We start from the raw sequence: 26,255 nt of genomic DNA, 5'->3' as shown, positions 1-26,255 counted from the left end.
GTAGAAAGGCATTCAGGAAAAAAATTCCCAAGTGCTAATTCTATCACAGGCTGAACAACGGTAGGTTATTCTCTTATCCTGTCAGTCTTATTAAGATCTGAAGACGCTTGTCATGAGCCTACCCTTCGCATCCAACGGCGGTGTCCGAATGAACGCCTTGCTTGGGCTAATGTATCTCTGTATACGTTCCTTCATTCTTGGGGCAGTTTGCTGTATTCTGAGCACATGGTACTGGGAGATGAAGTAGAATTAGTCTGAGTACCTGTTGCCCAGGCCTTCACACGCGCAGGAGGCGCCGTACAAACAGAGCTCCTGAAGTAGGTCAGCTGGAGTAACAGGGAATTTAATGGGATTTTAAGCCGTATGGTTCATTGTACCTTAAAGTGAGAAATTCTCACTGATTCTGTGTCATCTGACACACGAATAGGAAGAAACCTTATCCCAGAAGGAAGGGCTGTCCCTTCTAGTCATGCTGTGAATGTGGGCAAATCCCTCCGTCTCCCTGGGATTCTTGCTCCTTGTCTATGACGTCACTCCTGCCGTCTCTGGACTTACTAATGCACGCCATAAGCTGAGTTATTACAAGAGGACCAAAGGAAAGAAGAGTGCAAAAAATGCTTTTGGCCTTCCGATTTCCTAATGTTGAGGAAAAGCAAAACGGCGTTTTATTCTGATACAATCTTTAGGCTTTTATGATTTTATTTATTTTTGAGGTTTCATTCTTGGGGTGCTCCCCCCGTTACGCACAAGTGACTGGGAGCATAACAGGTAAAGAACTTTGACAAATGGCAAAGGGAACCTACAGTACATGATCCAGGAGGAAATCTTAGTGATGAACAGAAAGTAAATTTTCAAAAAAATTAAAGATTTCAACAAAGCCAAAGGATGAAGAGAAGACTACTATTTCTAAGTTTTCAGATCTTATTATAGGCGTTATCTCTCATTATTTATACACATCAGAAAGCGTGGATCTTATAAGACTTGAAACCTCTCTTCAACATGCTCTTGACATAAAAATACTTCTTTTCTATAAAGTATGGAATTCTTTTTTTCTAGTGAGCCGATTGAAATAGCGTTGTTACCTATAACAACATTTTGTATAGTCAAAACAAGAATAGCTGGAGAAACCAAGAGAGCAACACGGACAGCTGAAATGTAAGAACAAGAAAAGTGGGCTTGAGCCAAGTGCCAGCAAAAATGCGTATCCTTCAGAATTGTACTGCAAAATGTTCCAGATTCTACTGAAAAATGAGCGATTCTAGAAACTGAAGCTGTTTATTTTGAGGCATTATTGGACCATGGTAATGGGTAGAGAGATTCCAGGTCACTTCTATCCAGACTCTTCTCTCTAGGCATTAACTATGACAGTTAAACCCTAGGTAAACCAACAGCTAACAAGATTCTAGAGAACGTATCAATCCAAATCAAAGACTTCTAGATACTTATGGGTTTAACTTTCTTCCCCCATGTCAATGAGGGATGGGGGCAGGGATCAGAAATCTTTCTTGAATCAGCCCATACATCCCTGCCTTCTTGAAAATCTGGTATTTCACTTCTTGCTTCTTAAAGACCCAGCATAGAAATCACAAGCATCAATCACTGTAGACAAGTGACACCCCAGGAAACTTGTCCCCACACAGAATGCCTCTGGGGATTTGCTTCTGAGTTCTGATGCAAGTGTTCTACTCATTTCTGTCTTTTTCCTTGTTGTCCATAGTATTTTTGCTGCCCCTTCTTAATTTTCAATCTGATACAGGCTTCCTTGTCTCAATTATAGATAGACCCTTTGAAACTGTGGCCTGGAGTGTGGGCTCCAGCAAGAACCAGCTGTCTCGGCAGAGCTCAGGGATGTGTGTCAAGTTAGTTCACCTGAACCTCTCCATCCACTTCATAACGTTTGTAATGGCGGCGGCTTCACAGGTGTGTACGTGTGCATGCGTGAGTGTGAAGGAAATGAGATAATCTGTGTAAAACTTTAGAACGATACGTGCTGCAGAGCTCAGAATCCAGTAATACCCAAACTAATGTCTTAAAGATATTTTCATAAATGAGAGCTCATGGGAGGATGGATAAGCCATAGGGACTTGGAACAAAACTAGCCTGGCCACCTTCTTTACCCTTGCATAGTGAGTGTCAACAACTGGTTATTCATCCCGCCCTCCGACTTGGGACATGATACAGAGCAATCCCTTCAAGGCATTAGGTTTGTCTTCAGTGATCAGGAATTGGAAAGAAATCACCGTTGAGGGCAGGTTCAGCGGGAGCTCTCCGCCTACACACTGGGCTCCCCCGCGAGATGGCAGCCTTGCCTCTGCCGTGGGAAGAGCTGTCATCTCTCCAATGAGGGCCTGAAAGTTGGCCCCAGCCGGGCGAACCCCTCCCTCCTTCAGGTAGGTGATCACACAGTCAGATACAGGACTGCACTCAGGGACTGATTCCTTCTTATCTGAGACCCACGCATGAACCAGCAAGTTCCACTGACCTGACCTCGGAAAACAAAGATCAAAATGATGACAGTGAGTGACCTGTCCAGGTCCCACCCCGCTGCTGGAATCAGGCTGACTCTGTGCGTGGCATCGACCACTGGTCCCTGAGCCCAGGAAGTGACAGAACATGTTCTGGAAGTCCAAGCACCCAGCCTCCAGTCCTAAACCACGTGCTCGCCAGCCCCATGACCCTGGGCATGTCAACTGCTTCTCTGTGCTTGTGTTTCCTCCGGTGTGAAAGGACAGATGGCAAGGGTGCCCGCCACAGAGCCCTGCTGGAAATACCCTGCCCGGGCAGCCCTTGCCCTGAAGAGCCGTGTCTGAGCATCACTTACTATTTTCATAGCTATCAACTCAATTTACCAACTTCACCAAAAAACAACACCCCCCCCAACAACAAAAAACCCAAACCAAACCAAAAAAACCACAAAAAAACAAAACAAAAAACAAAAAACCAACAACTCCAAAACAAAACTCCGATGAAAACCAAGAGGTAAAAAAAATGTTGGTGATATTTCACGATTTGTGAATACATTTTACAATCCCAATTTGGTTTTTTCTTTATATTTTTTATCGAAGCTATAGAATTTACTCCAGGTGAACACATTCTCTGAAGAATATTTTTAGCTCTTCCCACGCAAGCCCAACCCTTGAAAAGCTTCCGCAGAGAGAGAGAGAGTCCCCTGCAAATGCGACAGTCTGAGCCTGTGCCCTGAGCCAGACTTGCTCTGGGGCCACTCCCAGAAGTGCCGGCTAGCGTGGACAGTGTGAGCCTCCCACGTCGGTGGCTGCTCCCTTCTCCCTGCTCCCGAGCACCTTGCTGGGCTCAGGAATTCAGCAAGGATCCTGAGCACTACACTGTCTTCTGGGGAGGGGGTGTCCCCCTCCCCATGAGCAGAGGTACTCTGCATGTTTCTGGCACACACATGTCTGATAGCAAAATCCCTTAAGGGAAGTTTCCAAAGCTCTAGCACGTGACACCACCCACAAAGGCAGTGTAAGTACATTTTAAAATGCCATAAGGAAGGCAATTAGGTAGTAGCTAACATTTACTGGATAGTTCCAGGGTGCTAGGAACAGTGCCAAGCACCGAGATGCGTTAGTGCATTTAATTTCCATCACAAGGTAAGCATTATTATTATTATTGTTATTGGTATTATCATCCCCGTTTTACAGATGAAAAAACTGAGCACAGAGATGTCATTCAGCTCACCCAATGTTATAGAGTAGATGGCAGAAATAAGACAAGAAGCTCCATAACGTTAAGGAACCTTTCCTCTAGCCACCAAAATGACTCAGATACAACTTAATACAACTATATATGTAAAGCTATTATTATTAAATTTCTGGCACTATTTTGCTTCCTTTCTTTTCAAAGGGTCTGAAGAAAGGATATCAAACCGACTAAGGGAACTAGTTCAGAGACTAGTTACACAGAGCACCTTCCTGTTTACCTCCCACCTCCAACATACCCTGAGACTCTCCCAGGGTAACTACACACCAAATCCTTTATGCAGATGGCTTGACGTTCTTGTTATGATTGAAAACACGCAAATCTGTTATGTCCTTGGCCACCAAGAATGTGTAACTTCGAGCCAACAAGCACTGAAGCAGCTCGGATTAAATGGATCAGGGCACGGGACATGGGACGTGGGGCATGAAGACAAGGGGACCCCGAGGATCTAACGAACAGGAGGATTTGCCACCTCTCACCTCCCAGCCGGGGAGATGGCTCCTTGGAAGGCTTCTGACCAAACATATGAGGAGACTAAGGATGTGAGAAGAAACACCTCAGAGGAGAAAGGATGATGAGAAGGGGGGACCCCCATAGATGGGGGTTTGATTTGTATTTCCCTGATGATGAGTGGTGTTTAACATCTTTTCCTGTATCTTTGGCCACCTATATGTTTTTGGAGAAATGTCTATTCAAATCATTTTTCTATTTTTTAATTAAATTCTTTCTGGGTTGAGTTATATGAATTCTTTATACATTTTGGGACATTAACTCCTTACTGGTTGTATCAGCTGCAAATTTCTTCTTCCCTAAGGTCAGTTGCCTTTGCTAAGTAAAACTTTTTGCTAAGTAAAACCTTTTTAGTTTTCTAAGTAAAACCTTTTTATTTTGAGGTAGTCCCACTGCCGATTTCTTATTATTCATTTAGTAGAGAATAAAAGTCTGCTATACAAACTTAATGAAAACGACAAGAAGGGAGCTGAATGAGATGAAAATGAAAACAATGAGAAGAGAACTGAACGAGAATTAGGAGACTCTGTGTTCTAGTTCTGACTTGACCCTTGAGTCAACACATCTGGATGACTCCAGACAAGTCTCTTAAAGTTCTGCTGTCACATCTTGCTCATCTATAAAGTAAGTCCACACTTAAGTCTAGACTGGACACACTTAATTCCACTTCCAAGTGAAGTGTTATGAATCAAGGAGAAGCCATCAAAGAGAAAAGGGAGGAGGTATGGTCAAATGAGGGGAGGAAGTCAACTGCATATGAGCCATGACGAACTGGGGTAAGAGTAATACAGAAGCCAGAGCAAGGACTTGAAGTAGAACCTTGTGAAGACCGAGTCTCCCAAATTTCTAGGTCACAAAAACCACCAGAGAAGCACAAGTAGTCATTTGGCTTAAAGACAAAGCAGTTGCAATTTTATCCTCAGTGAAATTGACTTGGACCATTTAAAGCAATCCTTCTACCGAAGCTCAAACATTTTCTAAATTTTTTTTTTGTAATTCTTTTCTATGATCTGTAGAACTATAGATTTTATTTATTTCTACTACAGCATTCATACTATAACATTTTATGCTAGAGAAAGTATAAAAGTCTCCAGCTGAATTACATAACAATTCACTTCAAGACAGCCATGACTCTAAGAATGTCTCACCATGATACTTCTGCAGGGCTAGACTCTCTTTCTAAATTCTAGTTGTGAGAAGGACTCCTCGGATGTGTCACACTTTGTACATGGCACTACTTTGGTCACAGTGCCCTCCATCTCCGGTCTACCTGCCAAACTCATTCATTCTTCAAAGTCTGGTCCAAGCATCACTTGCCCAGGACAGGGCCACCAACTGCTCCCTCACAGGCGAATCCCACTTTCTTCTGCATGGACAACACATCTCAACGTGGCCTGGTTGTTTATTCAAACCCTGTGCACCCTGTCACTCCTTCTGGGTACATAAAAATTCACCTCGGTATTTCCAAGCTCCTGACTCCTTCATCATTCTTGAAGAACTGAATGGAATTGAATGCTATGCAGATAAAACTCATAATGGTTAATTTGTAAGATAATATCTTCTAGTAAATTAGAGAAATTCACGTGATGATATGACATACTAATTAATAGTAACTTTGTAACAGTAGAAATAGGAAACATTGATGATAATCTTTATTGACTTAATTCATTCAAGTCGATGCAGATCCCAGTTGAGTCATTTTCGTTTCTCGGGTAAGCAATTACATAGTTTAATAAAAACAAATACAAATATAATGGTTTAAGAATTATTTTTAAAAAAAACTAAAGAAATGTAAGACCTAGTACCTTGAAATGAGAGGTCATCATTTAAAATGCAAAGCAATAGGACACTTAGATAATGTCAAAATTTAGGATACTGGGTAAGAAGAGGAAGCTTGAGAAAGAGGGGTTAGGCTTCCCCCAGTAATTTCTCAAATCAATCATGTTCTCACCAAAGGTATTCCTTAGAGTAATAAACACACTGTTGGGGATAAAAATAAATGAAACCCGATAACAACTCCATAAAACTGCTAATATATATATATTTTTTAAAGATTTTATTTATTTATTTGACAGAGAGAAATTACAAGTACACTGAGAGGCAGGCAGAGAGAGAGAGGAGGAAGCAGGCTCCCCGCCGAGCAGAGAGCCCGATGCGGGGCTGGATCCCAGGACCCTGAGATCATGACCTGAGCCGAAGGCAGCGGCTTAACCCACTGAGCCACCCAGGCGCCCCAAAACTGCTAATATTTTTGATAAAAATGAAAACGCAAGGAACAATTCTTGTTTTTCTACAAATACTCATTTGACTGAGATTGCATAGATAGTTCTAGAACCCAACAGAGAATCAAGGGATGGTAAAAGTCATTTTTGAAACCAAACATCACTCTCTTATCTGGTGGATGGATGGAAGCAGGGGAAGAAAAATAAAGAGAAAAATGCCTGTTTTCCTTTTCCAGAGATAACCGTAAAAGCAGTTTTTGCTGTGTAACATCTTTCATTCCTTTTAGGTATTTTTGAAGCACAATCATTGAACTAAGTGTAATATGTTTAAAACACTGTTCATGGGCGCCTGGGTGGCTCAGTGGGTTAAGCCGCTGCCTTCGGCTCAGGTCATGATCTCAGGGTCCTGGGATCGAGTCCCGCATCGGGCTCTCTGCTCAGCAGGGAGCCTGCTTCCTCCTCTCTCTCTGCCTGCCTCTCTGCCTACTTGTGTTCTCTGTCAAATAAATAAATAAAATCTTTAAAAAAAAATAAAAATAAAACACTGTTCATAACTTACATAATACTTTGTGTGGGATTCAGCCTGTGTGTGTGTGTGTGTGTTTTAGATGTGTATGTGGATAAATACGTAGGATAAACAAGATTTCAGTAAGGTTCATTTCACCTCAGTCTGGGATGAGCAAGTTCCAATGGAAATGAGTGAACCAACCAGCATATTTATTTATCTTTTCTTTTCCTGTATTTACGTGCTTTATAGAATGAAGAAAAGACAATGAGTCTGAACACAGTTTTTACTACTGACACGTCTTTAAAGACTCAGTAATTATGTGCTTGTGTCATAAGGTGACTGCCACAACTGTGACTTCACTACTTAAGCTAAAGGATGACAGTCTCTGTTTTTCCAAACACCATGGAACAGAGCTGATAGACCAGGGGTGCATCCTGGGTTCAGCCAAGTTCACAGTTCCCGAGTCCTGAAGGACAGGGAAGTGGCTACTCTGGCAAATGTATCTTGATTTTGGGATGGGGATGTGCTTCCTGACCAGATGAGTGTGTGTGTGAGTCTGTGGATTGCCACGATCCCCTCCCGTCAGTGCTCTCTTGTTCAGTACCCCAGCAGCCATGTTCCAAATACACAGTGTGTCATGTTTTTTTAAATATAATGAATAAAAAGTGTTCTAGCTGGGGTGGCAGCCTGCCTCCCAACTCCCTAACCCTTCATTTCCTTTCAACACTCAGCTTGACTTGAGCTAAGCTGGTTTTTTCCCACCACTGTCCTTGGCTCTTCTGGCTTTGCTGGTGAAAACACAACTCTCCCAGGAGACCCACCACATCAGTGTGACCTTGAAGCCTTTGGTCTGAGCCCTGTCATCCTGAGTGGCTACATAGCCTCTAGTCTATCCCACGTGAGGTAGCATGACATCACACGACACTGGGTTGTTCATTCATTCTACATTCATTCTACAACACATACTGGAGATTTTGCTGTATGTGCATTTTGTTTCTTCACTGGGTCTTCCGGTTCCTGAAGCTAGAAGTCTTGGTATAACTTTGTGCAACTCACAGTCCTAAGTACAGTGTTAAGCACTTGGCAGTTACCTTTTAGGGACTTTTTTGGGACACATTTTTTGAGCACAACTTGGTGGCAAATGTCATAGCAAGCCAGGAGGAAATGGATTCAATGCCCAATAAAGGTATGTTCAGTGGCCAAACACAACATGACCATGACCCGAACTTTAAATAAAAAGGACAGGTAAACATTTGAAATCACGACACAAAATCTGCTTTTGGAGTGAGTTTGTCTTGTTAATTGGAGGAATTTAAATGAAGCAAATAAGGCCCTTCTTTAGTTATTTTAACCACTAGGCATTAATTGAGGATATACTAAGAGTTTGAAATGGACCTTGGGCAAGTCAATATTTAGATAAGGACAGAGAGACAGCATCCAGACTGTTCTGGGAATCTTGGTTGTTTGGGTAGAGTAAGAAGAAAACATCAGGCGGGTTTTGCAGGTGGTAAAGCAAGAATGGGGGAGGGGCAGGCGGGGCAATGTACGACATGCAGATGGACATAAGCACATCACATGGGAGGAGACCAGGGATTTTTCCTTGTGCAGAGATTTCAAGGGCTGGGAAGCATGGGAGGGACCGAATGCCCTAAAGCCAAGAAGGAACGCTACAGGATGGGTAAGGAATGAATGGGAAACTCATGTGGGAAAGGCATGCGGTCCGACCCTATGTGGCCAGAGAAATAGCCCCGAAGGGCCCCCAGCTGCTCTGACAGGTTATTAGCCATGCAGACCCTGAAGGTCAAATGCCCTCCAGGTGTTCTGCTGGGGTTAATTGTATACTGTAAGGTTCCCCTCAGAGGCATAAAGACTGTGGCTTCTTTAGAAGATGGATATTTAATGGATGTCTAACACAATCTTTCTATATTTTCATAATCAAGTACTCTGGCATTTTGCCTGAGCAGTAAGACAGTTACCTTACAATTTAAAAGTTAAGTCTTTCATGTTAAATTTTATTTCAAAAACATTTACTTGGCGATTCAGGCTAGATCTTTTCCCCATACCAATAAGATGGACTCCAATTGTGTTTTATAACTGACTACTCCCTGTGAGATAAAAACACGTTGAGATAAAAACACATTGCTCTCTGAGGGCCCTAAGTCAATTTTATGCCACATAGGTTGTCTCTGGGTGTGAAATTTGGTGTCTGAGGGCAAGAGTATGAGAGAGACTTTTCACTCATCTTTACATCTTTTGGATTTTGTGCCGTGTACAAATACTTCCTATTCAAAAGAACCACAAATACAACTTAACAAATGAAACTGCTTTGTGTAGTGAAAATTTTATGCATAAAGTCGGTTTAATTTAATCCCAGTGCTATAATAAGGGCAGAATAAAAAAGAAATGTACAGGATTATTTTAAGAGGTGAGGAAAAAAACCCCACACATTCTGGATGATGTTCTCATGCAAAACGAAAAAAATTTAAAAGTCAGTGTTTTAGAGGAATCTTTTCAGGAGTAAATTCAATATTCTGCTTCTTAAAACCTCAGTATACCTTTCTCACAAATCACATGTGTCAACTCATTCAAGGCTTCATGTCGAAAGAACAGCTTACTTGTCTGTACCTTCTACCATTTTCTGAGAGAGAGAACTGCAAAGTTCAAGACCTTTTCTCTCACAGTTACATAAAACGAACAACGATAAGGACAACATGCTTTAACGCTAAGGTATTTTTAATGTCATATTCTTTTGAAAAGATCAAGTGTCCTTTGAAGTGAACTTCTGCTTTGGTAAGCCGAGAGACAAACTCTCAATATATCAAAATCTGAGGTGAGCCTTGACAACAAAAACCTCGTACTTTCAAAGGATTTTAAGTTTTGATGACATCTTCCTTAAGGAATTAAAAAAAATATGGTGTCTCACTTTGCGACCCTTAAAATGTATCAGAAATTAAAAACAAAACAAAACAAAACATGTTGCTTTACTTTGGGACCCTGATCATGTGTCTTTTGTCAGGAAAAACACTGTAGGGAAGACTTGCCTTGTGCCTCCAGCTTGGATTTCTTGGTGTGTCGGTCTAGGTCAGAGGTCGTTCCACACGCTTATATTATTAAGAACACGGAGTGATGTGTTTTTTTATTATGTGAAAGGCAGTGTCATGACCTACATTGTATTTGGTTTTCACCGCAGTATTTAGAAATAGCCAAAAAAGTTGCTCCCAGCTTACCCCTTCAATATGTATTGCACAAAAAATTTATTAGTCTGCTAAAATTAGAGACTGTGAATGTTTTGATAAGAACAGGATATTTAGGGGCGCCTGGGTAGCTCAGTAGGTTAAAGCCTCTGCCTTAGGTTCAGAAGCCCTGCATGGGGACTCTCTGCTCAGCAGGGAGCCTGCTTCCCCGCCCCCTCTCTCTGCCTGCCTCTCTCCCTACTTGTGATCTCTGTCAAATAAATAAATAAAATCTTTTTTTTTTTTTTTTAAGATTTTTGCTTATTTATTTGACAGAGAGATCACAAGTAGGCAGAGAGGCAGGAAGAGAGAGAGGAGGAAGCAGGCTCCCCGCTGAGCCGAGAGCCCGATGTTGGACTCCATCCCAGGACCCTGAGATCATGACCCGAGCTGAAGGCAGAGGCCTAATCCACTGAGCCACCCAGGCGTCCTAATAAATAAAATCTTAAAAAAAACCACAAAAAACCAGGATATTTATACAATCCCCAAAAAGCATTCTTAGAACATACTTCGGAATTGCTGAGGGGGGAAAAGGGTAGCAGACCCCCACCTTCAGTAAGAGATTCATTGTTCATGTCTGTGATGCACTAGGAAGGACACAAGATCACTCCTGTGCTTTTGCTGCCAAAGCCCTAATCGCCTCTGGTCGGGACACATCAGATGAGCCACAGTGAGGGCACTCCACAAAACTAATGTCTGGTCAATGTCGTGCCAGAAAGGAGGGCCGAGGAACTGCTATATAAGAAGGAGGAATGGAAATTGAATTTGTGCTTGATGCTGGATTGGCTTATTAACCCATCACTATCATTATTACTACTATAACTTCACTGTATTATTATTGGGACAATTGGTCAAATCTGAACAACACTTATAGGTTACAAAACAAGAGCGTATCAATGTTAAATCTCTTCATTTTGATAACCGTACTGTGGTTATAAACATGCGTGTCCTTGTTCATAGGAAATCCACAGCGCGGTATTTAAAGGAAAGGGAGCACATGGTCTGCAGCCAACTCTGAAACGGTTGGTGAAAATGTGTGTTCATGTGGATACAATGGGGAAGCAAATATGGCCAACTAGCTATTACTGAATCTGTCTGATGAATGTCTGCGAGTTCTCGGTACTACTTTACATTTTGGGAGTAAGTTTAAAATTGTCTCAAAATAAAAAGTTATTATTTGTTAGGAAAACCCTTATGACAATGTTTCAAAGAACAAAAAATGGAAATTTAGAAAAACATCTCCACTGAAGCTCTAGTGTAGCTGATGGATCCAATGGGAATATTTTATTAAATTAACAGCAATTTCTTTCATTAGTATTCCAGATGTGCAGAATGAGGTATGGGGGTTCCCTCCCTCCTTGCCTTTTGACATAAGCAACGTAAGGCTCGGAAGCAGGTTTCTGACCGAGGAGATGTCCTTTGCCCAGACAGATGAACACTCAGAGCGCCATGCCAAGAGCAGACATGCCATAGTGGCCTCTTCCTGAGTTCAGGAGTGGTCTTTCCAAAGAGAACCTGCCTTTTGTCCATCCCTGACTAGAATCACTGGATGATTCTCCATAGCCCTGAGGAGGAGGCCCAAATCCTCCGGCCTTGGTTCAGCATGAAGCTGGTCGGGTGGGGTCCCCCACATACTTCCAGTAGCTCCCCACAAACACCTCTATTGTAGCATTATACAATACCATCAACCTTGTTTATAAGGCTGTATTCCCTCTAGATGAGCTCTTTGAGGATCTTAGTATCCACAGACACTTAAGTTCACTGACTAAATACTGAAGAAGAAAGAGGAGCTGAGGTAACCTCTTGTTCATCTCACTCTTCCCCCTCTGCAGCACCTTCACACTCAGTTTTGTCAGAAAAAGTCTTGGGGATCATCAATGTTATCCCACTGAAGACTGCTGTTCGGACTACTCTGTTACAAGAGGTTCTCACTGGAAGGAAATAGCCAGGGAAGCCATGTTCCATCTTTGCCAACTACCACAGCACTCCATGCACAGCAGGAAATCAAACTTCTTGCCTCCCTGGCAAGTTCTTTCTCTCTGTTGCTGCTGTTTCCTCAGCGGGAACGCTCAGACTAGGTGGTCTCTAAGACCTCACCAACAGTTTATTTTCAACAGTGCTGTTTTTAAAATATGACTTTGACAATGCCCTATAGAATCAGTATGGTGGCCTTGCTCCAAGACACAGGCACTCACCACTTTCAGCAAACTTCAGAAAAGGAAAAAAAAAAAAACCCAGTTGTGCAAATTAAAAAAAGAATGGTTGTTGTTTATTAAAAACAAACAAACAAACAAACAAACTAGAGAACATACCTAGGGCATTTAAAATATTTTATTTAGAAAGTCAAATGCTGATAACCTTCCTGAGGAGACACCTATTCTTGACATTCGATGCATTTCAGTATTAACTCCCCTTGTGGGGGGAGGGGGTGTTTCAGGATACAGCTCATCTTCCTATTATTAGAAAGCCTATGTTGAGGTGAGTACTGGGTTATAAGAATAAGCCAGAAGTTTGCTGGAGCTTGTGGCAAAACTGGGCACAGACTGTAGCCCCAGGGAGAAAGGTGAAAAGTCTGACAGAGATCTGGCAAATCTAGGACAGTTCCAGGTGGCCTCAGAGAACCTGTCGCTAGGCAAGGCACAGAGCGGAAGGGGAGGACAAAGATGGGCAGAGCTGGTGGGAAAGGAGCTTCCAGAAAATCTGACTGGAAGTAAGTGAAGGAGGAGGAAGAAGGCTGAGATCCGGGGGGTTGGAGGGGTGCAGCTTCAGGTGACAGAGGCCAGGTGGGACACTGCCTGGGAGACCTCCCACCCTGACGTCGGTGCTGTGAGGAGGCCTGCAGGCCAGCGTTCCTGAGCAGTCAGGACCAGCCCATGGCTTTATGGCTTTCTGGGGGTAATTACAGTCACCACTTCCCAGGTATGTTTTGCGGTGTTGGGGACATCAGCTCTTGGTAAGGACCGAGGACATGGTTATAGGTGCTGGCTCGAGGCAGGGCTGCAGTGTGGGGCTGCCTGGTGGGGGAATAGCCAGAGGGTTCAGTTGTCTCCCCTCCTCGGACCCAGAGAGGAGTGGACAGTGTGTAGGCAGTTGGGAGTTGATCTGAGGCCACCAGGGCTTGGGACAATGGATGGTGATGAAGAGCGCCGGCCAGGCACGGCGGCACCCAGTCAATCCCAGAGCCCCTGCCCTTCCACACAGCAGTGATGCGGATCCTGAAGGTGCCCCTCCCACACACCATCACTGCTTCCAGCCTCCTAACAATGTCACGCAGTCGGTATTATGATCATCTACCCCCATTTCATGGTTGAGAAAAGGCAGACAGCAAGGAGGTGATTTGCTCAAGGTCACACAGTGGCAGGAAGGTCAGAATCTGAGCCCAGGTGATCTGGCTCCAATATATTTCCTTGAGACAGGGACACTGTCCAGTCCGCAGACTCAGAGGTCCTGGGCAGGTGCCTCTGGAGCATTCCTGCCCCAGGCGGACGTTCTTTCTAGATCCTGCCTTGGCACTTGAAAGCACAGAGGCAGCCTGAGCCCCGTGAAGCTGGTTTCCCCTTGGGCTCTGGTTCAGGGCAGTCTCCTCCCCCTCTGGGTGGTTTATCGCTCCAGGGGCAGCTGAGATGGAAGAAGAGTGGGCTCAGAGCACAGCCCCAGGGCGCCCCTGTGCAGTCATCCCGGTTTACTCATGACGGCTGAAACGATCCAAGATGACTTTTCTCTCGGATGCCACAGAGACGAATCTCTAAGAGTTCACTCCCCACAGGAGTAGTTCCCAAAATTTACACTTTCTAGTTTCCTTTCTCTTTTAAAATGCAAGCTAAACCTCACTCCCTCGAAAGAGTGGATGCTTGGGAGGTGGATCTGAGTGTGTCATCTTGGGCGAAAGTGCTGGTTTACTGTATGGAGGGGAACCTTCCTTTCTGGGATGCAGTGCGACGTCCCAGGGGGCCAGGCCCCCGACTTGTTACACCTGCAGCTCCCTAGAGAAGTGGACAGAGGATTCTGTTACATTCTAACAGGTGCTCAGGGATGGTTTTCAGTGTGAGTGGTGTGAGTGGTGGGGGGAGAGGACAGGCGGACAGCCCAGAGAGAAGACGTTTGTTCCCTAGGAGCTAACACAAGTGGCTCGTTGTTTTCTAACAGTGCTGGGGAGTCCAGAGGGCTCTGATGAGGTTCAGGGACAAAGGCTGGGGACCCAGGTGGACATGGCATCTTGGGCTCCGGAGGGAAAACCTGCTCCTGATACAGCTTGTGGGCTTCAAAGTCTTTCTGGATGGTGGTGGTGGGAAGGTGGGGGGGGGCGCAGGGATGAGGAGTTCAGTTGGTTAAAAAACACTAGACCACTTAACCTGGATGATGTGATGTTCTAGATTTCTGCATGCCTTCCCCAGAGGACACAGGACAAGCACACAGGCGGGAGCCACTGAGGGCACCTCAGCCTTGGACGGGTCGGTTCCCAGCCCTTCTGTGGGCGTGCGCACCCCTCTAAGAGCCTCTCTGGGAAGCCTGGCTTCCACCGCCGTTCTCGCCGAGTGGCATGTCACTCGCTTCGGGCTGTGTCTTTAGAGAGTGACGGATCTAAGACCCACGGGGGGCAGCCAGACTCCCTGGGCCTTGCCCCTGTGCCTGCGGGGTGCCAGCCTATTCCTTAACCAACCCTCCCACCCCGTCCTTTTCCCCGGGGGAGGGGACAGTGTCCTTCTCCCCTCTCTGGGTTGATGTTGACACACAGTTCTGATAAAACGTCAACGTAGGAAATGCCAGGCAGTAATGACAGATCCCTGATCAACATGTCAGACTGCTGTCACATTTTTCACAGAGTCTTATTTTTCATCTTCCCCTTTAAAAAAACCTAGCCAGGGGAGCCCAACTGGCTCAGTCAGTTATGCGTCTGCCTTTGGCTCAGGTCATGATCCCAGAGTCCTGGGATGGAGCCCGCCTCGGGCTCCTTGCTTAGCGGGAAGCCTGCTTCTCCCTCTCCCACTCCCCTGGCTTGTATTCCCTCTCTCATTGTATCTCCCTCTGTCAAATCAATAAAATCTTTAAAAAAAAATTTAAAAACCTAGCACACTATAATTTTAAAAGAACTGATCAAATACCCACATTTTAAGAAGGAAAAAACCGAACAGACGAATTAATAATTCAATTTAAGTAATTGCTCTTGGTGTGGTGTCCTGCTACGAGTTTTTTTGGGAGGTGGAGAGGGATCTGTCATGATCATCACCTGAGACTATATTCTCTTTATGATTATTATTTTTTAATTGTGTTATGTTAGTCACCGTGAAACTGAGACTGTTTTCTATCTCCTCATGTGTAGATGCAAAGGCATGGTGCCCACTAGCAAAGGGGCTCCTGGATGGACCCCAGTCCACAGAAAGACAAGTGTTGGCTATATGAACGAGAAAAGAACTAACTAGGCACCTGTCAGTGAATTACACCACCCCACACCAAGCTGCCCCATTATCTTACGTATGGATTGTTATAACGGACTCCCAGACCATTGTTCCACTGCAACCTGGCCTTCCTCGGCACCATTTTCCACCTACAGCCAGAGTGATCTTGATAAAACACAACCAGGTCATGTAATTGCCCTGCTCAGAGCTCTCTGAAGGTCCCCACCCCGATCAACACAGACCTGGCCTATGAGGCCAGTGAGGTCTGATCCTGAATGCTTTCTCTAAACCCCATAAATAGTTAGCCAACTGGGCACTCTTCACCATCTACATTGGCCTTCTCTGTGAAAGCTTAGGTTTCCTGTAATTCAACTGAAATTCAAATGGAGGGGTGGATGGGTGGCTCAGTCGGTTAAGCCTCTGCCTTCTGCTCAGGCCATGATCCCAGGGTTCTGGCATTGGGCGCCTTGGTGGGCTCCCTGCTCAGCAGGGAGTCTGCTTGCTTCTCCGTCTCCCTCTGCTCCTCCCCACCTTCCCCCCACTCCATCTCTCAAATAAATAAATAAAATCTTTTTTTTTTATAAAGATTTAATTTATTTATTTGACAGACAGAGATCACAAGCAGGCAGAGAGGCTGTCTCTGTCGAGAGAGGGGGAAGCAGGCTTCCCGCAGCGCAGAGAGCCTGATGCGGGGCTTGATCCCAGGACCCTGAGATCATGACCGGAGCCGAAGGCAGAAGCTTTAACCCACTGAGCCACCCAGGCACCCCAAATAAATAAAATCTTAAAAAAAAAAAGAAAGAAATTCAAACGGAAGGCAATATGAACAGCAACACAACAAAACAAAAAACAAAAAACAACAGCCCAAAGCCGAAAACCAAAAGGTAAACTTAAGTGTCATATTTTTAGAGAGAATCATTAAAATATCTCAAGATAAGGTTAGACTTTATAAGGGGCAACCTCAAGTAATTTTAATACATATTATTTGAATTTTCCTTCTTAATGAACTCTGAAATTAATTTTTATTATAAAATTATTTTATAGCTGCAAGAAAATGAACCTTTAAGGTGTTGGATTATGACACCAAAAGACTTTCTCAAGGATTCAGTCTCAAAAGTCCTAGGTTTAGTAAGTTTGCATTATTTTTACTATTAAGATACTGGATTTAGCTCTATTTTTATGACTTTAACAATAATAGGCATTTCTTTAAATAAAAGTTAATTTTTCCCCCAAAGTATCAACTTCTTTGATAGATGCAATGTCACACAGTCCTGGACGACACCCTATAGCTCTAGCCAGCTGAATCACTACTTTAGTCCTACCCGGACACCTCCGTCCTGTCATCTCCTTTTACCCCTCCAAGCCATCCAGTTAAAGACACAGTTCAGTAAAGAAAGGGTGCCAGCTGCCGCAGACACCCAGCCCCCTTTTCTAGCCAGTTTGCCACCTCCAACTCCTTCCTGTTAGAAATTCTAGAACTCTTGGTAGCTACCCTGGAATGCTTATCAGATGCAAAAATCACAGGAGAGGATGCACATAAAAGCTTTCAAAAGGGTCATTCTTTTTATTACTATTATTATATTAGTCACCATACGGTACATCATTAGGTTTTGACGTCGTGTTCCATGATTCACTCTTTGCGTATAACACCCAGTACTCCATGTAATATGCGCCCTCCTTAATACCCATCTCCAGGCTTATCCATCCCCCCCCCCACCTCCCCTCTGAAATCCTCGGTTTGGTTCTCCGAGTCCATGGTCTCTCATGGTTCCTCTCCCCCTCCATTTCCCGCCCCCACCTTCATTTTTCCCTTCCTTCTCCGAACGTCCTCCATGCTATTCCTTATGTTCCACAAAAAGGGTCATTCTTATCTACCATCCTGCTATAAAAGCTCCAAGACAAGGGTGCTCTGCTAAAGTGAGCGGAGTAGAGCTGAGCAGGTGCACACTGGCCCAGATCTCAGTCAGAGCCGGGCAGGACCCATCTATTTTACACGCTGCTTTCTGCATCACCTTCCTTTCAAAGAGGGGATTGTGAGAATGCAAAATGTCTCATGAGCACTGTGCCAGGAAAGGAACCCTTTAAAATTCTGTTACTGTTGGGAGTACACACACACACACACACACACACACACAGGCACACACACAAATATGCTCTTTTGGCACAACTGTAAGAAAAATGACTTTCTGAGAAATCTAACAAGTATATTTTCCTTTGGCGCATGCTTAATCAAATGACGAAATAACAATATTCTAAGAATACGTATGTAAACAAAACAAGAGAAAATTATTATTCATTTCACCCTTTCACATAAGCAATACTGCTATCCAAGGAATTAGGAAAACGGCCCAAAATATTGGGCAGATGCGAGGCAAACTATGTTTTCCCCCCCATCATTGAATAAAAGATCAGAAGTGATCTATGTTCTTTATAGCATGCATTCTCTTCTCATTGGAGCCATAGGATACTCATCTTAAGAGTGAACTGAATTCTATTCTATTATCCCCACGGAAGCAGTCACCATAACTATTTTTCTCTGCTCATGTCACTTCTATTCTTTTGTTCTCTGGGAAACTGCCTCATTGTTAATTTAGAAATACACATAGAAAAAAATACTACCCATATTTCTCAAAGATAGGCTATTTTCCTGATTACCTATATCACCAATACCTTCATAAAAGCATTTCTTACAACGCTTTTGTCTTTAATATTTTTAACAAATGTTAATATTTTGGCATGAAGGAAAGAATTTTTCTTAGGCAGAGAGCTCGATTTTGAAGAAAGTCAAAGATAAAATAATATTAACATGGATTTTCAAGCAATCTCATTGAAAATGGTTCTCTCTTCCACCATTTAAAATATTTCAAGAAGGATTTACTTACCTGGGAATATTCAAAGTCGGTGATAGGAGCTATACTCTTGATATAGTCTGATCGGAATTGGTTTTCTGGGTTGGCTAGCGGAACGGGAGGTATGATAGTACTCATCGCTGAAACAATTGTCTAAAATGGAATGAAGAAAAAAAATATGGATAAATATAATATTTAGGCTCCTTGTATGACAACTAAAGTATGTAATTCTTGTCTATACAGTTTTAGAGAGCAGAGTATTTAACTTTCTACTTTCCTTTCTATTAACCAAACATTTAAAAAAAATCCTTACCACAATAGCATCTTTAACATTTTTCCGGATGTCCAGAATTTTCTGTTTCTTCTCTCTGTATTAAAAGAGAATTGTTATTAATTTAATTTATTTTAGCACTGACCTGAATCCGTTGAGTGGGATTTTAAACTTCCAGCTGCAGCATGGGGCTAGACTGGTTTTCTTAGAGGTCAACATCAACCCCCAAAACAGCAGCTGCATAGTTTTTAACTGGGAAAGGAAACCATACTTCTTTCCTAATTTGTACACTAAGCAAACTTGAATGCATACATTACAATGTAGTAGCAACTACACAGGTTACACAAAGCATGGCTAAGTTGTTATGAAAACTGGATATAAAAACTCTACAGCTACACTTGTAAATCTATTTTACTTGATTTGGCCATCTGTTGATTGTTACGTATTGAAATAGAGACAGACCAAGGATATAGAGAAGAGTGTATACTGACATTGGTTAAGAAATGCAGCACAGACCAACATCGCAAGAACATTTAATCGATCATATTTTGTTAAGCAAGTTATGTTATTTTTTTTTCATCTAGATGCTACCAAAAGAAAGATTTGCCTACATATACCAAATTCAACAACACGCTTCTCTCTCAATCCCCCTTCCCCCAAAAAGGTCTTATTCGATGATCAAATTAACTATTCAGAGAAAGCACGTTTGGAAATGCTGGAGAGAAGTGAAAAAGTTTGCATGCAGTTTGGAAGCAAAAGCGAAATGGATCATTCCTTACTCAGGATTAAATCCATTGACATGCAGGATCCTCATTTGTTTGACGATAGTGCTCTTCCCAGACTCACCAGCCCCTGCAAACAAACAAAAAGAATGCTGGGGTCTGTGGCCCAACGCCGTCGTCATCTCTCCTGCCCACCCCCCCCCGGAGGGCAATCGCCCTACCCCAACGTAGGCATTTTCCAGTACACGACAGCTGGCGCCTGGAGGAGCGAGCGGGTCCCGGCGGCGGGCGGTGGTGAGCGCGGCCCCCGCCTGGCCCTGCCCGCCCGGCCCCCGCGCTCGCTGCGCTCGGGGCAGTGCGCTCCGCTAGGGCCGGGAGCCGCCGCGCCCTCCGGCCTTACCCAGTAGCAGCAGGCGGTGGGTCGCTTTATAAGCCAGACGCTCCTTCTGCAATTGTTTCTCGATCTTCTTGTTGGCCTCGCGTCGTTCTTTTTCATCGACGCCCTGGTCTTCCGCCGTCTTGCTGTTGCCCAGACACCCCATGCCTGCCCGCTTGGATGGACGTCAGGCAGACTTAGGTATTTGCACAAAAAGCAATAGAGAGTTGTAGATGTGTGTGGATCCTGCGACGGCTTCTCTTCCTTGCCGCTGAAAGAGATGCTCTGGTCTCTCGGTGTTTGCCGATCGGAACGGGCGTTCCTTCTCCCTCCCTCTGCCCACCGCAAACTCGCAACTAAAAAGGATGCGAGGAAGACGCGCGGAGCCCAACAGATCTTTTTTTTTTTTTTTTTTTTTTTTTTTTTTAAAGATACAGGTTTAGAATTCTCTGCTGGACAAATCGCACACAATGAAGGGAGACGGGGGCCGAGAGCACCGGGCTCTGCTGGAGCCAGCCAGGGTGGCGCTGCGCCCGCCGCCCGCACCGCCAGCCGCCCGCCGCGCTCAGCCCGGCTCAGCCCCGCCTCCGCCTGCGCTGCAGGGGAAGCGCCCCGCAGGGGAGCGAGAGGAGGTCCCGCCCCCGCCGGGTGCTGGCGGACAGCGGCGCGGGGACACGGAGCGCGCGGGTCCCGTCCCCTCCGGGCGACTGTGCGCACCTGCCGGTCAGCTCGCGCCCTACGCTGCCTCCGCCGTCGGACGCGCGCCCCCTCCCGGTTCCGAGCGACCCGGGGGCCTCAGCGCGGCAGGGAAGGGTTGCTGGCCTGCTCGCGGGGATCTCTCCCGGGGCACTAGCGCTACTGGGGCTGGAGGGGTCGGGAGCTGACGTCTACGAGCCGGGCCCGCGGGAGGCTCACCCGCGCCGGGTCCGCACCTCGGCCGCGTGCCTCTCTCGCACCACGAGCCCGGGAGACTGGGTCTGGGCGTGCGCTCCCCGCCGTTGCCTCGGACGCCTCCCTGCTCCCAGGCAGGCGAGGACTCGCTCAGGATCATGCATATTCTATCAGGGAGGAGGATCGGTAAGAGGCTCACCAGTCACACCGCCTTTGTTCCGTTCATTTTCTAGACTATTCCAGCGCACCCACGCCGCCGCCTCACTTAGCCTCTTGTCTTTCTCTCCAGCCCCCGTTTCTCCTTCGCAGTTCTCAGAGCAGCTCTACTCCTTTCCTAGGAGACACTGCGGCCTCGAACTTTGGCACTGTAGCCCCGGAACCAAAGAGCGTAGAGACCGGTCCGCGTTCTCATCCACGGTGCTGAGTGCGAGTTCCTCGATTACTGCTACCACCACCTTGCCTAGACGGTCAGTCCGCTGCAGCTTTGCACTCGCATGCTTGGACTTGCGGGAAGGATGACTTAGAAGTCCGGGACAGAGATCACCTCCTTTCCTGTGACGCTGTTGGGGTACAGTGATGATCTCCAGGCTCTGGGGGGCCCCAAGGCCCTGCACACTGATTCTTCCATGTGGCCTTGTTCGTCTGTCTTCAAGTGCCCCAGTTTTCTCCCAACCCACATTTCTCTTACATTCAGCAAGGCCCGATCTTCTTTACAGAGAGCAAATGGCACCCGGCGTGGGCGGGGGGGGGGGGGGTTCCGATGCTCTGCTGCCCCCTTCCCTCTGTAGCCCGCACCCCGAGGGGGCACAGCCAGCCTCACTTGTCAGTGTGTCTCATTCAAACCCAACAGCACCTCCTTATGTCGCAGGCTCCTTGTTAGGGCCACCATGTACCCCTCCTGCTCATAGCAGCCAAAGAGTTATAAAGGGCATCTGACTCCGGCCTGTCCTTCCTGACCTCCTATTCACACCTCAGCTCCTAGGATCCTGGCTTTGGCCCCCCTCCCTACGCTCAAAATATTCTCTTTAGGGGTATTAGTGGCCTTCCAGGCACTAACCTTCATCTGAGAACTTGGGTCTTTGCTTTCTTTGACCTCTCCATGGAGCTGGCACTGACGGTCCTTTGAGACTGTCTGGCCCTTTGGCTGGCATGTCACGGTGGTTTTGATGCTCTGCCCACCCTCTGGCTGGTGTAGGTGTCTGGGGCCCCACCCACCCTCTCTCCCTGGACACACACACTTCTGGCAGGGCTGACTGTGCCCTCCATAGTCTATGCACACAGCTCAGACTGCAGCCACATCACATCTCCAGCTCAACTCACCCTCTTGTCCCCTGCCATCCTGGAGCAGACCTCCACTTTCATCCCCCTGACATAGATCCCCAGTTCTGCCTGCCAAAGGCTGGGTTCATGCCCTAAGCCTCCCCTCACACCTCCAGCCCATATCCTATCCGTTCTCTCTCTGTGATAAGGGTCCCTGATTTTCCAAACCAGAACATGGGACTCATTCCTGACTCCTTTTCCTTTTCCCCAACCCAAACAGTTCCTGTGTCCCATGGAGTCAGTTTCCTAAACACCAGCTGTCTCTTCTGCTGTCTTCCTTTACTAGGGTCTTAGATCACTAATCTAATGTGGATTTTGGCAATGGTCTCCAGCTCATAGTCTAGTGCCCCATGTTGCCACAGTAACAGCACAGATCTACCATGTCTGTCCCCACCACCATCAAGTCCTCGACCACGATCCATCAAGACTGGGTTGGTGTAAACTCTGTGGCCTCAGCTCTTAAGGGTCACCCCTTCCCAGCACTGCTCTGAGTCTCCTTCCAACCCTGTGGACTTCTGGAACACGTTGGCTTATCCATTGGGTTCACATGCTGCTGCTTTCTGGAATATCTGGGATATCTTCTTCAGTTGGCCACCTCCTAGTTATCCTTCTAGGCTCACTACTCCCTCCATCTTCAGTGTTAGGCCCCTCCCCGTGCTCCATCATCCCACCAGCTCCTTGAATTGTAATGGTTTATGTACAGCTTTTCCCAAAGTCAGCTAGACCTTAGCCTCCATGAGGGCGGGGCCTGAGTCTGTACTTTCCATCTGCTGCACCTGTGTCTGTCCTGCGTGTGGCGGAAGGAGGTGCCCCATGGATCTTTGTCAAATGGGTGAATTCCTGAAAGCCAAAGAAAACTCCTGCTCCAAGGGGGGGGGGGTCTCATGAAAGGCATTTTGTCATCAGATTTTAAGTTCAGGAAGCACTTGTCCTGTTTGGTACTATGCTGAAAATATTAATACTTTCTTAAAAAACAAGAGTAATAAATTACTCTTCTGGACACAGGCAGAAGCAAACATACAGTGCCATACTATATGCTGAGCTAGGTGAAAGATTCGAGTTTTGTGGGAGCGGACTATTCTCACCATTGCCTGGCCTTGCACTTGGAGTTAACACAAATGTTCACGCATAATAATATCAACCCAGCATATACTGCGGGTGATGAGGGCATTCAGGAGGCAAGAAAAGGTATATAAAAATTGCATAGTATCGTGGGATGTTCATAAGGACTTGTCAGTTTTCTTAATGCCAAGATTTTTTTTTTTAAAGATTTTATTTATTTATTTGACAGACAGAGATCACAAGTAGGCAGAGAGGCAGGCAGAGAGAGAGAGAGAGAGAGGGAAGCAGGCTTCCTGTGTAGCAGGGAGCCCGATGCGGGGCTCGATCCCAGGACCCTGAGATCATGACCCGAGCCGAAGGCAGCAGCCCAAACCACTGAGCCACCCAGGCGCCCCAATGCCAAGATTTTTAAAAAGATTTTATTTACTTATTTGCGCGTGCGAGAGAGAGACAGAGATAGTGAGAGAGATAGTGAGAGAGAGCTCAAGCAGGGAGGAGAGAGAGAAGCAGGCTCCTCACTGAACAAGAAGTCTAACGCGGGACTTTACCTGGGATCGTGGCATCCCAGGATCATGATCTGAGCCGAAGGCAGATGCTTAAGCCACTAAGCCAACCACTGAGGCATCTTTAATGCCACGACTTTTATAAACAGTTGGAAGAAAAATTTCAAAACAAATCCCAAGAAAACTCATAAAGGGAGAATTAAATTAGAACCCCGAAGCTACACTTTTCAGATAGCCTGATAATTTAGTTACCTTAAAAATGCAGCAAAAAGTTTCCATTTGTTCAGATCTAGGAATTAGGGGTGTCAAAAAACAAGACAAGGGGCTCCAAATCGAGATGCTTATGCTAGCCCCACATGACCAAACTTAGAATCAATTACAGTTTTGACTTCCCTAGAAATGAAATCTTAAACCCGTCAATCCGCAATCACCCAGTGAGCACATGTTAGGTAATCTGCTTCATACACCACTGTCACCTTACAATAACCAACCTGCTTTTTAACCTAGAGTTCTGTCCTTGTTTCTGCTCTATGCTGGTTATGAAAGTCTTTCATTTTGCCCAGCTCCTCCAAGCTCCTTTCTTTCAGTTAGATGGGATGCTGCCTGATTCAAATCAAGTTTTGCTCAAATAAACTCTTAAGTATTTTAATATCCCTAAGTTTATCATTAAACAGGCTTAAAGATACATTTTTATATTTGGAATTCCAGTAAAATTTAGATGATCCTATATGATGAATACTACACCCAAGAAGTTAATATATCAATACAAGAATAATAGGTTCCATGTAAAATAGTGACTCCTAGTTGGTCACTGACCGCCAGCACTGCGCTAGTCCTTCCCATGGTGTAATTTCTGTAGCATTTGCAATAACCCTAAAAGGAACTATTGTTGCCATTACTTTATAGAGGCTTTGAGGGGCGAGTAAGCGGTGTATCTGGGATATAAACCCTTGAATCCTGACTTAACAGGGGCACGTTTAGTGTGTTTCACAACACGCCGCTAAACATTCCAAACAGAAAAGTAATGACCATTTACAGTGATGCAACTTTTTTTAGTGAGACATGCAAAGGCAGCTTTATCTAGTCTGTTATCAGGTAGGAGATCAAGACGCCTTGGGGTGCCTGGGTGGCTCAGTGGGTTAAAGCCTCTGCCTTCGGCTCCGGTCATGATCCCAGGGTCCTGGGATCGCGCCCAACATCAGGCTCTCTGCTGAGCGGAGAGCCTGCTTCCCTTCCTCTCTCTCTCTGCCTGCCTCTGTGCCTAATTGTGATCTCTGTCTGTCAAATAATTAAAAAAAAAAAAAAAAAGACTCCTTCTCCCTCCCTCCCTTTAATGCAATCATCTGGCCTTCTCCTAGTCTGGTCTGGGAAATCAATCCTTGGTGTTTTAAACCATGGGATCGGAACCCCAAATTCCAGCTGGCTCACCTGCAGTGGCAGGAGCGGACCTTTTGGGGAGCACAGAGAGCAGCCTGGAGCCGCGGGCGGTGCAGGCCTCTGTTGCCAGGCAACGGCTGTGGCAGCATCGCCCTCACCGAGATGCGCACACCCACCTGCGTGCGGAGAGCCAGGGCCGCCGCACAGCTGCCTGCCCGTAGAGGGGGCGGCGGCCGGGTCGGGGAACCGCCTGCGCCTCCCTAGGAGGGCAGAGGAGGCCCTGGGGCCCCGGAGGAGGATTGCAAAGGCACAGAGTTTGGGACAAAAGGACAAAGGTCAAACAGAGGGATGGCTTCCTTACTCTGGTTGATATTTAAGACAGGACGTCTGAGCGTTAGCGCATTTGGAAGCTTAATTATTTAAATTTCATTTACACTTTGTTTTGCGAATTTTGAATCATGGTTTAATTTAATTTTTAAAAGATTTTTACTTATTTGACAGAGAGAGAGAGACAGCAAGAGAGGGAACCCAAGCAGGCTCCCCATTGAGCAGGGAGCATGATAGGGGCTTCCATCCTAGGACCCTAAGATCATGACCTGAGCCGACAGGAGACGCTTAACTCACTGAGCCACCCAGGCACCCCGCAAGTTTTTGCTTGTTTGTTTGTTTTTAAAGATTCAATCTCATGCAGTCTCTGGGGTTATAAGAATGTGTCCAATGATTTAGAGTTCTCTTCAAACCAATTTTTAAAAAAAATACATTTCTTTCTTTCTTTCTTTTTTAATAAACATATAATATATTTTTATCCCCAGGGGTACAGGTCTGTGAATCGCCAGGTTTACACACTTCACAGCACTCACCATAGCACATACCCTCCCCCATAAACCTTTTTTTTTTTTTTAAAATAAAGTGAATTACCCTCTTCTCCTGATTTGGAACAAAAAGAGACAAACAATGCCACCTGCATTTTAAATGCTTGCCAACCCTCTCCTGGTGTCAGCGAGGTATCCCTGTGCAAGGTCAGAGCTTCACGAGGTATGGAGACAAGAATCCTGGTTTTGACACACCGATTCAGGGTCGGACTTCAGCAATGTCTACCTGTCTCAGAACTGTTCTCAGAATTTAAGCAAATCCAGTAACAGATGCTGTAAAGCAAGATAGCTAAGAGGATCCAAAAATTTTTTTTTTAAATCTACACAACGTAGATTCATGGCATTGAACTTGTGTTTATTTCTTCTTACAGGCTATCATCTGTAGAGATGTACCACCAAAAGGGTAAGGAGACTCTGAGGCCA

The 26,255-nt window shown here is 45.5% G+C and overlaps 1 protein-coding gene across 3 annotated transcripts in view; it reads right to left on the bottom strand.

Annotated features, from left to right (window-relative positions):
* Positions 1-26,255, bottom strand: part of GNAL (G protein subunit alpha L) — a 142,993-nt gene that overhangs the window by 81,387 nt on the left and 35,351 nt on the right. Inside the window, exons 1-5 of one of the 3 annotated variants that reach the window (XM_032309621.1) lie at positions 20,525-20,543; positions 19,832-20,078; positions 19,489-19,561; positions 18,752-18,806; positions 18,472-18,591 (exon numbers count right to left, since the gene is read on the bottom strand). In XM_032309621.1, the coding sequence (XP_032165512.1) occupies positions 18,472-18,591; positions 18,752-18,806; positions 19,489-19,561; positions 19,832-19,973 (390 nt within the window). In that variant the 5' untranslated portion in view covers positions 19,974-20,078; positions 20,525-20,543. Of the gene's footprint in view, positions 1-18,471; positions 18,592-18,751; positions 18,807-19,488; positions 19,562-19,831; positions 20,388-20,524; positions 20,544-26,255 lie in introns of those variants that run through there. The other 2 variants (XM_032309619.1, XM_032309618.1) reach the window with 2 other exon arrangements.

Source organism: Mustela erminea, chromosome 13 (assembly GCF_009829155.1).
Source record: "Mustela erminea isolate mMusErm1 chromosome 13, mMusErm1.Pri, whole genome shotgun sequence".
Lineage (NCBI taxonomy): Eukaryota > Metazoa > Chordata > Mammalia > Carnivora > Mustelidae > Mustela > Mustela erminea.
Note: the sequence above shows the minus strand (reverse complement) of the source record. Positions and strands in the feature narration are given on the sequence as shown.